Source organism: Chiloscyllium punctatum, chromosome 52, assembly GCF_047496795.1.
Source record: "Chiloscyllium punctatum isolate Juve2018m chromosome 52, sChiPun1.3, whole genome shotgun sequence".
Taxonomy (NCBI): Eukaryota; Metazoa; Chordata; class Chondrichthyes; order Orectolobiformes; family Hemiscylliidae; genus Chiloscyllium; species Chiloscyllium punctatum.
The window spans coordinates 28,922,822-28,936,723 of record NC_092790.1 but is presented as its reverse complement, the minus strand read 5'-3'; the positions used below and the strand labels follow the sequence as shown (position 1 = coordinate 28,936,723).

The 13,902-nt window shown below is 45.7% G+C and overlaps 1 protein-coding gene across 1 annotated transcript; it reads left to right on the top strand.

Moving 5' to 3' along the window:
• Positions 1-6,028: 6,028 nt before the first annotated feature.
• LOC140470911 (endogenous retrovirus group 3 member 1 Env polyprotein-like) lies at positions 6,029-13,502 on the top strand. The gene is made up of 2 exons (XM_072566851.1): positions 6,029-6,233; positions 11,309-13,502. The coding sequence occupies exon 2, from the start codon at positions 11,550-11,552 to the stop codon at positions 13,197-13,199; it is 1,650 nt and encodes a 549-aa protein (XP_072422952.1). The 5' UTR covers positions 6,029-6,233; positions 11,309-11,549; the 3' UTR covers positions 13,200-13,502.
• Positions 13,503-13,902: the final 400 nt, after the last annotated feature.

Genomic DNA, 13,902 nt, shown 5'->3' with positions numbered 1-13,902 from the left:
CCTTCTCCAGTGGTTTCCAACATCACAGATGTGAGTTTTAAAGCAGTTCAGTTGAGTTTGAATAACATCAAGAAATGGTTAATTAGTGCAAAGGCTACGGGCCCGACCAATATTCTGGCAATAATACTGATGGTTTGTGCTCCAGAACTTGCCACCCACCAATCCAAGTACCACTCCAGCACTGGCATCTACCGACAATGTGGAACATTGCCCAGGGATGTTCAACACAAAAACACAGTGCAATCCAACCCAGCCAATTTCCATCGATCAGTCTACACTCGATTAGCAGTAAAGTGATGGAAGATGTCATCGACAGGGCTACCAAGCAGCAGCTGCTCAGCAACAGTCAGATCAGCGACCCTCATTTTAGGCTCCACCAGGGCCACTCAGCTCCCGATTGTGTTACCGCCCTGATTCACAATCTGGCAACCAGCTGAATCCCAGAGGTGAGGTGAGGTGAGTGTGATAACTCAGTCCCACTCCAAGACCACTATTTCTAGCTGATTCCACCCTTGTCTCAGCTCAAATACTTTCATCCACCTTGTGTTATCTCCAGACTTCATTTTCCAAACACACTCAGGGCCAGCTTGCCACATTCAACCTCCCTGTAATCTCAAGAAAGTCTAAATCTCTGCTTGTTGATTCATCAAAAGGCTCCTAATTATAATCAACATACAGCCATAGAGATGTACAGCAAGGAAACAGACCCTTCGGTCCAACCCGTCCATGCCGACTAGAAAACCCAACCCAATCTAATCTCACCTGCCAGCACCTGGCCAATATCCCTCAATTTAAAATTCTCACACTTGATTTAATTCCTGACTGTGATAATCCCTAGCTCCCTGCACCACACACACTGAGACCTCGACAACCCACTTTCTTAGAGACTCAGAACCATTTGTTAATTCATCACTTCACCTGTGTGGCTGTTTCTACAGTTGCTGAAGCAGCTTGGTCTGAAATTCGCAACCAAAACCTCACAGGTCTGCCTTTAAGACATCCCTCAAAACCTGCTTTTTGGCAATGCTTTTGGTCACCTGACCTAATATCTCCATCTCTGGCCTTATGTCTAAAGTTCTCAATAGTATTTTTGAGAAATTATAAGCATGATAATAAAAATACAAACTGTTGTTGATTTGGACATTATTCTCAAATCATCACTGTTGCTGAATGAATAATCTATGTTAGAAACGAAAATTGCTTCTTAATAATCGCTCTAGACAAATTCAGGAAAACAAAGCTTTATTAGGAAGTCTGCAGAGATGGGCAGCCTTCTGAGTAAAAGGCGGGCTGAGGCTTACAAAGTTTCTCATTATATACAGCACAAGTCCCTCCCCTCCTTGGTTCTAACGAGCCATGAGGTTCACATTCTTAAAAACATCATTATTCTCCAACTTGCATCCTTATCACAAAGTCTGCAACAAATGTCTTCAGACCCTCCCCTTCATGCCTCCAGACCCTAGAGGTGTTATTTTTCTCTCCCTGTAGTCTTATCAGTCAAAGACTTATTCTTCTCTGTCTGTGCTGTAGCAGATGTCTCTGTATCAATCTGTAGCAGATGTCTCTCGAGTCGTTTCCCTGTCCTGCAGTCTTTATCAGTCAAGGACTCATCCTTCCCTGCCTGTGTTTATGGTTTCATCAATCAAGGGCCTGCTTGTTTTACTCTGCTCACAAACTGCATGCACTATTTTAAACTATTCTACTTTTGAGTATACAAAATGTTTTAAGAAAGCAAAAGTCTAATGTTTTAGAAAAGAAGCAAAAGTTTTATCTTTTATTATAGATCAGTCTGAGGTCTAGGCACATCTTAAAGTTGCAAACCGAAATTACCTCTCACAATCTATAATGCCACTTACCCAACCACATTGTAGGAGCACCTACACCACACAAACTGCAGCTGTACAAGAAAGTCAAACATCACCCTCTTCACAAGCAACAGGGATTTGGCATTAATCACTGGTATCTGTGGAAGGAGAAACACAGTTGATGTTTCAGGGAGTGCAAAATGTATTACAGGGAATGAAAATGGTGCAGAATTTGATCGTCAGAAATGGAAGGAAAATACACTTGCTTGTTGGAAAAAAGAATTCTTGACTGTCAAATATATTCAAGAAAAAAGTAATCTGATAATAGAGCAGTACATGGTCAGGGGCTGGGCAGCAGTGAAAAACTCATTTACAAAGGGTCTATAAAAGTAATAATACAGGAGTAAACAGACCAAAAATACACCCATGGTTCGAGACTGAGGAAGCTAGATATTGACAAAGTGGTTATGAGGGAGCCCAGAGGTGAATCAGAGCAGGATTGGCTGCTGTGATCCCAGTGACTCTATACTAGAGAAAGGCTGCACATGCGCCTGGCTGCACCTTGCCCCCTACAAAGATGGCAGCCGCGCACGTGTCCAGTGAATCGTTGTCCCGAATAAAGATGGCGGCGCTTACTCAGGTCTGCAGCCGCACTGAGGCAATTCTCCATTTACTGCAAACACGGGAGTGGGACGTTCAAATTTATGTTTTCCGACGTGCACAATTTGTTTGTAAAACCTCTCCGCTCATAGCAACACAGTTTTTCTCCCGTTTCCCTGTTTATTTCTTTCCTTACCGTATCCTTTCTCTCCATAACTTCCCGAACATTCATTACAGCGACTCTGCGCCGCGCGCGAGAGTGATCACATGGTTTAGTTTAGCTCCGCCCTTCATTTACTTTGATTGGTTGGAGGACCAACATCCCGTTAGGTCCTCCAGCTCCGCCCACCGTTCTTTCATTGATCCGGTGCTGACATCAATCACCCGCGGGTCCCTTTGTTGGCTAGAGCATGCGCAGTGCGACCTGCTTTTGCTGATATGTTGGGTAATGTGATGGGAGAGTTTACTGAGGGGAGGAATTCCCTTTGTGTGAGCTCTGCAGTAGATTTCCTTTATTCATGGAGGGAATTGCCTTCCCACTCATGACTGGATAGCTGTGATTGATGAGTCAATGCCATCTGAACCAGTACATAAACACCCCATTTTCACAATATCTGAGATCTTTAGCACATTGTATCACGCTCTTCTTTGGAGACAACAAAAAAACATGAAACGGAGCCTCAAGGAATCGGAGCAGGAGTAGGGCATTCATCGCCTTCAGCTTGTTCCCCCATTCTATCAGATCATGGCTTGGCCAACCCAGACCTCAACACCTCTTTTATGCTTGATCCGCATAGCCCTCAACTGCTCAATATTTCAAAAATCTATCTGCCCTTTTTTAAAATAATTTGAGACAGAATCACAGATTCCCTACTATGTGGAAACAGGCCCTTCAACCCAACAAGCCAGAACAACCCTCCAAAGAGTAACCCAACGATTCCCCTCCCACATTTAACTTTCACAATTGTTTGGGCGAGAAAATTCTAGCCATTCACTGAGAGAAAAAAATTCTTTACTTTTTCTAAAATGAATGTTCCCTTATGTAATATCCCCTGGTTTGAGACATCACTGGTGCTAGAAGATCGAGTCAACATCTACTCTGTCAAGCTCCTCAGAATCTTGTTTCCATTAGATCACCCCTGCTTATCTATTCTTGATAGGTCAACCCTTTTGTCCTCAAAGCAGCTAAGTAAATCTTTTTTGAATGGTCTCCGATGTTAGTTTATCCTTTATTAAATGTGGGAGCTAACACTGTATACAGCACTGCAAGTGAGGACTCAGCAACAGCCAGTGTGGTTAACCAATCCTCAGTCCATGCTAATACATTTCGCCGATCCCATGAGCTCCTAAATTGTACAATTAACTTTTATGTAGCACCTTATCATTTGCATTTTTAAAATCCAAATACAGAACATCATTGGATTGCCCTTTATCAGCCCTGCTTGTTATCTCCTCAATGAACTGTCGCAAATCTGTCAAATATAGTTTCGCTTTCACAAAACCCAGTCTACCATGTTTAATAATAAGCTTTTCTAAATATCCTGCAATTTCTTACTTGAATATTTGACCTCTGTAGATTCTTTCAGTAGATTTGCTAAGTATGATTCCCCTCTCTTAAATCCATGTGGACTCTGTCCAATCCTGTCACTGTTCAGTAAGAAACTTGACTGTACTCCAATATACTTAGTAAATGTATCTGTATTTATTTTTAAAAATTGATTACTTCTAAATGCTGGACCCATGCAATATCAATGAATTAGTGACTCTGAATTTGGGTTATAATGTTTTTTCTATTAATTCCTTTTCGTACTGTGTTATGCAGACAGCACCAAGTGATCACTCTTAATTGTGAGTAACTTTGAAAATAATATATTTTAAAAATGACATCCCAAAATGCTGCCTCATTATTGTGCAAGGAGGATTTTGCATTCAATAGTTTGCAGATAAAATTGAACAGATTTTTGCTGCATTTTGGCCAGACTGCACGTTACACCAAAGTGGTAACTCTGCTATCAAATTCTTACGTGACACTGCCCAAGGCGATACTGATGGGACTTCACTTTGCCATTCTGGGTCACCAGCTTTATTTCCAGGTTTAATCCTATAATCATCCTAGAGCTTGTAATTTTAGACAACTTCTCTTTTAGGTACATATGTAAATATCATACTGAAATGTTGCACTGAATGGTACCAAATCTGAAATTAGTCTCTAATCTGACCCTTCTACAAATGTATTGGCATAAGTCTATGCCAGTTATTTTTCTGAAGCCTGTGATTCCTGATGAAGGGCTTACGCCTGAAATATCAACGCTCCTGCTTCTTGGATGCTGCCTGACTTGCTGTGCTTTTCCAGCATGACACTTTTCGACTCTGATATCCAGCTTCTTTGGTCGTCACTTTCTCTTTTGAGAAGTTTAAACCAAGAATAATTTTTATTGATCAAAGTGCAATAGGAACCAATTCATGAAATTCAGATATCTCACATTTACCTTAAGTATGGGAAGGCTAAGTCATGACTAAATTATTGTCAGTAATTGAAACCATGCTGACAAACTTGTGCAGTATCAGTGCCTCACCTTTACAGTGTTCCCAAAAATCGCACAGCTGCAGTATTTTGTTTTGCACTGAGCGATATGTTGTTCTCACTTTTTTCTTTGTGAAAGATTACAAAATTAACTTGGATGAATGAACTTATAACTTCTTTAATCAATGTCGGGAGAAAGAAAATGTCAGTATTTCAAGTGCTGATAAAGTAAAATAAACTGAATCAGTAGAAAGGGTTTAAGATGGATATGGAACAAATGCTGGCAAATGGGACTAGATCAATTTTGGATATCTGGTCAGCATGGGCAAGTTGGACTGAAGGGTCTGATTTTGTGTTGTACAACTGTGACTTCATTCTCTCAATTATTCAAGAAGTTGAATACTTCGAGGAGGAAAAGGAGAATTTATTCAGAGAATGCACGTGAAATGATGATTGAGGTATGTGAGATGCAATTTCGGTTCAAACAATTGAGATGTGCCTGACCCAACAGGCTGCTATATAATAAAAGACAAGACTTTTGCTTCTTTTCTAAAACATTTTCTATACTCAAAAGTAGGATAATTTAAATTGTGCAAATGCTGACATTTTGTGAGCAGAGTAAAAACAAGTCCTTGATTGATGAAACCATTAACACAGACAGGGAAGAATGAGTCCTTGACTGATAAGACTGCAGGATAGAAAAACAACTCGAGAGACATCTGCTACAGATTGATATAGAGACATCTGCTACAGATTGATAAGACCGCTAGCACAGACAGAGAAGAAGAAGTCTTTGACTGATAAGACTACAGGGTAAAAAAAACAACAACTCTGGAGACATTTGTTGCAGACTTTGTGATAAGGGTGCAAAATGGAGAATAATGACGGTTGAAGAATGTGAAACTCGTGGCTCGTTAGAGCCAAGGAGGGGAGGGACTTGTGCTGTATATAATAAGAAACTTTGTAAGCCTCGGCGCGCCTTTTTCTCAGAAGGGTGCCCAACTCTGCAGACTTGTAAATAAACCTTTGTTTTCCTGAATTTGTCTAGAGCGATTATTAAGAAGCGATTTTCGTTTCTAACAAACTTGGGGGTTCGTCCGATCAACACTCCGGCCGCGAGGGGAGCTGAGGAAGGATATCGGAGAAGGTGCACCCTGCCGAGTTCGGCAGTCCCTGATTCCTTGCTTGTCGCCCCGCGCGGCTTGAGCGAGTGATATCCGGGAGGCTCAGGAAAACAAAGGAGGGGTGTGGCCGAGGCAGTGTGGACAGTTAACGATCGAGTAATTTCGGTGCACCGAACCCAGGTAAGAAAAAAACTTGTGGGGACCGTGTTTCCGGAGGCCTGGGGACCTACGGGGTGCCTGTTGATTTTTCTACAGAGACGTGGGACTCAGGTATCTAGAGACCGGGGCTCGCCTGTGAGGGATTTTGCAGAGACCGTGTTTGAGGAGGAACGTGTACCTACGGGGTGCCTGTGATCTGTGTCACAGAGACGTAGGACACAGGAATCCAAAGACCGGGGGTGCCTGCAAAGGAACCTGGGCGATCACGGGACTGAAGGTCTGGGAATTGGCTAAATTGTGATAGATTATCACAGGATAATACAAGAAATACGAAGTGCTCGGCAATGGGAAATAAGGGATCCAAGGCAAATAAGGGAAGGGTGGGCTTAAACAGGGACAATGACACATACCTCGGGGTACCTGACGATAGTCCGTTAGGAAGAATGTTAAATAATTGGAATCAGGGTAGGAGAAAAGGAAAATCTAGAAGGAAGATGGTAAAATACTGTCAAAAGTGGTCCCAGAAACCTATTCAGGGCGACTCAGTGTGGTGGCCTAGATTCGGTACTGACGAAGACTGGGTCCGGCAAGCTCTCATTTTATATGTCAATTCGAAACCTAATGTTATTCTGGAAGAAAGTGATTATGCCCTTTGTTGGCTACCGGTCACAATATCTTGCAAAATGAAGGTAACTAATGAAGACTCGAAAGGGCAGAAAGAATGGGAACCTTTAGATCACTTACCGCCACCCTACGTGACCCCGTCTGCCCCACAAAATGTTCCTTCGGGTGACGACGAGTCAGGGGAAGGGGAAGAAAATGGGGAGGAATCACAGGCTGCCTCAGGGGTACAGACTAGATCTCAAGCTGGAAGGAGTCACAGACAAAACCCTGTCTCGATTGCAAGAATGAATCCACTCCGGGAAGTGCCCATTGGGGGGGCGAGGAAGGAGGGATGGGATATGTGAACGTTCCCTTGACGAGTACTGAAGTACGGAATTTCAGGAGGGAGATGACGGGTCTACTGGAGGACCCCATGGGCCTAGCTGAACAATTGGATCAGTTCCTGGGTCCGAATACTTACACGTGGGAAGAGATGTGTTCCATCATGAAAACATTGTTCTCTAGCCAGGAGCGACAGATGATACGACAAGCTGCACTCTTGATCTGGGAGAGAGAGGGGAGAGAAGGAGGGGAGCAGAAGTTTCCCCTCACCGACCCCGAGTGGGATAAGAAAACAGAAGAAGGATGGCGCAACATGAGAGACATGCGGGATTATTGGATAAAAGGAATAAGGCAGGCAGCCCCGAAGGGGCACAATTTTACCAAGGCCTTTGGTAATCATCAAAACCCGGAAGAAACCCCTACGGACTTCCTAGACAGAATTAGGAAGAACTTGCAGCAGTTCGCTGGGGTGGACCCTGAGACGGATGTGGGACAATAACTCATACGGGTAGAGTTTGTATCAAAAGCCTGGCCGGACATACGAAAGAAGTTAGAGAAAATGGATGATTGGGATAGTAAACCTCTAAGTGAACTACTACGGGAGGCGCAAAAGGTGTTTGTGAGAAGGGACGATGAGAAGCAAAAGAAGGCGACAAAGATAATGATGCAGACTGTGCAATAAGTGACAGCTGGAAGAAGGGAAAAGGGAGAGCCGTGGCAGCAACAGGAAAGGGGAGAGTCATGGCAAGAGCAGCGGAAAAGAGGACCATGGCCTGAACAAAGGAAGAGTGGAGGAACACGAGACCGCGACAGGGAAACGAGGAGGATACTCAGATGTTACTACTGTAATGAAAAGGGACATTTTAAGCGAGAGTGCCCCCGCTACAAGCGGGAGGTGCGGTCGTACGCCCTGATGGAGGAAGATTAGGGAGGTCGGGGGTTCCTACCCTTGGGGCAAAAGGACTATCGACAGGAACCCCTGGTAAACTTGAAAGTAGGGCCCCAACGGTCGGAGATCACATTTATGGTGGACTCGGGAGCCGAAAGATCAAGTATAATCCAAATACCCCCCGGCGCCCGAGCAGGAGGAACAGTTATGGGAGTATCTGGAATTGGAGAACAGAAATTGCAAGTCCCAGTAGTGGAGGACGTGGAAATAGGTTATGAAAACAGAACTACTAAACGAGACCTCCTTCTACTGCCATCGGCGGGGTTTAATTTGTTAGGAAGAGACTTGCAGGTCAAACTAGGGATTGGAACGGTACCAAGTAACGGGGAAATGGTGGTAAGGTTGTTCACCCTCACCGAAGAAGATGATCAACAAATAGACCCGGACGTATGGTACCGAGAGGGGAACAGAGGGGGTCTAAACATCAAACCTCTCCAAATCACCATGTTACCAGGAAAAGGCCCGGTAAGAAGGAAACAGTACCCGATTGCTATGGAAGGACGGGAAGGGTTACAACCTGTGATAGAAAGATTAATCACAGATGGACTGCTGGAGGAATGTATGTCCCCTTTCAATACTCCAATACTTCCTGTGAGGAAGCCGGATGGGACGTATAGGTTGGTACAAGACTTGCGGGGGTTGAATGAAGTAGTCCAGGCTCGATACCTGGTGGTACCCAATCCCTACACGTTAATGAGTAAAATTCCCCCCGAACATGAATGGTTCAGTGTAATAGATCTGAAGGATGCCTTCTGGAGTTGCCCCCTTGACGAAGAAAGTCGGAACCTTTTCGCATTTGAATGGGAGAATCCCTTCACAGGATGAAAGCGACAGTTAAGATGGACGGTCTTGCCGCAGGGATTCACGGAATCACTCAACTTGTTTGGACAAATACTGGAGCAGATCTTAGGAGGATTTCAGTGTAACGCGGGGAATCAATTGCTCCAATATGTCGATGATCTCCTACTCTCAGGACTAAGAGAGGAGGAAGTACGAGCAGACACCGTTGCCCTGCTGAACTTCCTGGGGAAACAGGGCCTACGTGTCTCCAGGACGAAACTCCAGTTTGTGGAGCAAGAGGTAAGATATCTGGGCCATCGAGTCAGTAAGGGGCATCGCCGTATCACGCCGGAACGAATATTGGGGATTACAGGTATGCCAATACCCAGGACCAAGAAGGAGATCAGACAATTCCTGGGGCTGGTGGGGTATTGCCAGATATGGATTGAAAGTTACACCACTCTAGTAAAATTTTTGTACGACAAACTCGGACAAGAAGGACCACAGGTGGACTGGTCAGATGAAGAGGAGCAGCGATTTAATATTATTAAAAATAAACTGATCCGAGCTCCGGTATTGGCCTTACCCACCCTGAAGGAACCGTTCCAGTTATATGTCAATAGCGCCGGCGGAATTGCCCAGGGTGTGCTTTCCCAGCTGCGTGCAGGGAAGCGTCATCCGGTTGCATTTTTGTCAAAAATGTTAGACCCTGTGTCCTGTGGATGGCCGACCTGTATACAGGCAATGGCAGCTACGGCAATGTTAGTAGAAGAGGCCCGGAAACTTACCTTTGGAGGAAGAATCATAGTATACTCCCCACATTCAGTTAGCACCATACTGGATCAGAAGGCTCACCGCTGGTTAACAGACTCTCGTATCCTCAAGTATGAGACAATTTTGATGACCGGAGACGATCTTACTTTTGCAAAAGATCTCAGTTGCAACCCTGCCCAGTTTCTGTACGGATGTCCTGCAGATGGAGGACAGGAGCATGATTGTGTGGAATTTGTAGCCCTGCAGACCAAAAGCCGAGAGGACCTGCAAGAGGCCCCGCTGGGTGAGGGACAGGAACTGTACATCGACGGATCCTCCCGGTGCGTCAGTAGGATCCGGTACAGTGGCTATGCTGTCGTAGATGGCGCAACAAAACGGACGATTGAGTCCGGACGACTGCCTGGGAAGTTGTCAGCCCAATCCTGTGAGTTGTACGCCCTCCAGAGGGCCCTGAAGTTGTTGGAAGGGAAAGTGGGGACCATATATACTGACTCAAAGTATGCATACGGAATCGTTCATACTTTCGGAAAAATCTGGAAAGAGAGAGGATTGATAACTTCCCGGGGAAAAGAATTGGCTCACGAACAAATGATCAGCCTAACGTTGGAGGCCCTGGCATTACCTACGGAACTCGCAGTAGTCCATGTACCCGGTCACCAGAAGGGGTCGACACCAGAAGCGGTGGGAAACCGGCTGGCAGATGAGGAAGCCAAGCGGGCAGCGGTCGAAAAATCCGTCCAATTTTTAACATTAATACCGTTGAGGGAAGGGCTCGCTAAACAACCCGTCTTCAACCAGGGGGAGATTGATAAAATGGATCAATTGGGTGCCCGGCTAGATACTAACGGGAAGTGGACGGTTCCTGATGGGAGACAAGTACTTAACAAACAGATCACCCGGGGTATTCTGCACCGATTACACCATCAGACCCACTGGGGGCTGCAAGCCATGTGTGACACGTTCCTGAGAGACTATGTATGCAGAGGGATATGCACATTAACCCAACAAGAGGTAGTCGGATACCCCACTTGCCGGCGTATTAACCAGAAAGCCATGCGTTCTATGCCAGCCGGTGGTCAGCCCCTCGCAATTAGGCCATTCCAGAGGATCCAAGTCGACTTTACAGAATTACCCCCAGTACAGAGATGGAAATATCTGCTAGTAATAGTAGACCATTTCACTCACTGGGTAGAGGCTTTCCCAACTGCCAATGACGATGCACCAACCGTGGCCCGACTGTTGTTAGAGAACATAATCCCGAGATATCGCATAATGGAATCTATCGACTCTGACTGTGGGATACATTTTATTTCTAAGCTACACAATTTGATCTGTACTGCCCTGGGTATCCAATGGAAATTCCATGCACCCTGGCATCCTCAGAGTTCGTGTCGGGTTGAGAGAATGAATGGCACGCTCAAGACCCAATTGACTAAGCTGGTGTTAGAAACTAAGTCACCTTGGCCGAAGTGCCTGCCCATTGCCCTATTGAGGATACGTACGGCACCTCGCCGGGATGTCGGGGTGTCCCCCTATGAAATGCTGTTCGGATTACCATATTGGAGTAAGGTTGATGGATGTCCCACTCTACAAGGGGGAGATGTATTTATCAGAAACTATTTACTGGCCTTATCCCGTTCTTTTGCAGAACTCCAGAGGAAAGGTCTCCTGGCTCAGACTCCGCCGCTCGACTTCCTCCTGCATAAGGTGGAGCCCGGAGATTGGGTACTTGTTAAGACCTGGAAGGCCGAAAAGCTCCAGCCGCGGTGGGAAGGACCGTTCCTGGTTCTGTTAACAACTGAAGCAGCTGTTCGGACGAAAGAAAAAGGGTGGGTCCACGCATCAAGGATAAAGGGGCCTGTTCCGCCTGAAGAAGAAAGCACTTGGACATGCGGGCCAGGGGACAAGCCGTTGGTGGTAAAACTGAAAAGACAGCAATAATGAACTCTACTTGGACTGTATTGGTGGGGATATTGATCAGTTTACTCCTGTATGCGGGGGAGGGCGAGGGGAAATGTGACAAATGTCGGACTACAGTAAGGCTCGGGATTCGAATCTACTCGGGATCATTTGTGTCTCACTCCCATGTGGACGATTGGTGTTACGATGTGAGTGCACGACACGAATGTTGGGAGGGTGGAAGACCCTATTATCAGGTGTATAATAAAGGATACGGTGGCAAAATCCGTGGATGCCCTATAAATGACCGCTGGGTGTGTATTAGCAAAACAGGGAGGTGGGGCCTATCCTCCGTATTGCTCAGGGAGCAGGTTGACAGAGTCAAGGAGGCCAAGATACAGAACACTGATCGGGGGTTGGGGAAAGAGCAAGACCGTCAGGGAACGGTCGTGCTCTCTAAAGTGTCATCTGTATACGAACAGGTAGAAGAAAAGATTGAACTCCCTGATGTTACACAAAACCTGTTTATTGATCTCACCTCTAGAATAGCCACTGTTTTAAATGTTAGCAATTGCTGGGTTTGTGGGGGGCCGCATATGTCGGAACAATGGCCGTGGACTGGTCAAAGCTTAGACATATGGGAATTGCTGCAAACCACTTGGACTCATGTCAATGAAAGGAAAAGCCAGGGGTGGAGACTGACAAACAGCCCTGAGGGCCAGTTCTGTGTTGAAGGCAAGGGGACCGTGGAGGTAGGGATTAGTCCCTGTCAGAATGTATTGGACGCGACCACGCGAGTATGGTGGCCTGAGGATATTACTTGGTACATTGCAAACCGAGGTCATGGAAATTGCGTTCCATTACGTATTGATTCCTCCTCTGACGAGCTGGGGGCTGATTACTGGAATTGCAGTGGTCCTGGTCCTTATGAGGGCGTCCCTGGGGTAAAGGAGCTGTGGGATGACGTTGTCAGGCAGGGAGGGCCTGCTCCAGATGGCCTATTTTGGATATGCGGTAATCAGGCATACTCCAAACTGCCCATGGGATGGGCTGGGGTATGCTTCCTGGGTCTAATACGACCTGCGTTCTTCCTATTACCCTGGGAGGAAGGCGACGATTTGGGAATTAAACTCTTTGACTCCCTCCGTAGGTCGCCAAGGGATATCCAAGTCGGTGATTGGGGGGATGAGTGGCCACCGGCCCGGATTATTGAATACTACGGGCCAGCTACATGGGCACAGGACGGATCATGGGGATACCGTACTCCTATCTATATGTTAAATCGAATTATCAGGCTCCAAGCAGTCGTAGAGGTTATTACTAACTGGACTGCCCTGGCCCTGGAGCTGCTGGCTAAGCAGCAGGATCAGATGAGGGCTGCTATATATCAAAACCGACTTGCCTTGGATTATCTGTTGGCCTCGGAGGGGGGTGTGTGCGGGAAATTTAACCTGACTAACTGCTGTCTAGAAATTGACGATAATGGTAAAGCGGTTTTGAAAATTTCCGATGAAATTCGGAAATTGGCCCATGTGCCAGTACAATCTTGGTGTCCTCTTAGTGGCATCGGATGGTGGGATGGTCTCCTGGGTGGTAGTTGGTGGCGCACGGCGTTGCTGGTGGTTGGGGGGGGGGCGTGATGCTTCTCCTCATATTACCCTGCCTAACCCCCTGTATTCAGTTTTTAATTCAGAAAAATATTTCCCAACTCCAGGCAGTGGCGGTTCCACAACATTGGACGCAGGAACTTAAGGTGCTGTTGCTGCGAAAGACCAAGGATTTCCCGGGCCCTTGAGGAGGGGAGGCTTATCTTAAAAAGAGAAAGGGTGGAATTGTGAGAGGCAATTTCGGTTCAAACAATTAAGATGTGCCTGACCCAACAGGCTGCTATATAATAAAAGACAAGGCTTTTGCTTCTTTTCTAAAACATTTTGTATACTCAAAAGTAGGATAATTTAAAATGTGCAAATGCTGACATTTTGTGAGCAGAGTAAAAACAAGTCCTTGATTGATGAAACCATTAACACAGACAGGGAAGAATGAGTCCTTGACTGATAAGACTGCAGGATAGAAAAACAACTCGAGAGACATCTGCTACAGATTGATAAGACCGCTAGCACAGACAGAGAAGAATAAGTCTTTGACTGATAAGACTACAGGTAAAAAAAACAACAACTCTGGAGACATTTGTTGCAGACTTTGTGATAAGGGTGCAAAATGGAGAATAATGATGGTTTAACAATGTGAACCTCGTGGCTCGTTAGAGCCAAGGAGGGGAGGGACTTGTGCTGTATATAATGAGAAACTTTGTAAGCCTCGGCGTGCCTTTTTCTCAGAAGGGTG

Coding starts and splice junctions, on each gene's coding strand:
- LOC140470911 (XM_072566851.1), top strand. CDS start 11,550: ATGCGGGCCAGGGGACAAGCCGTTGGTGGTAAAACTGAAAAGACAGCA.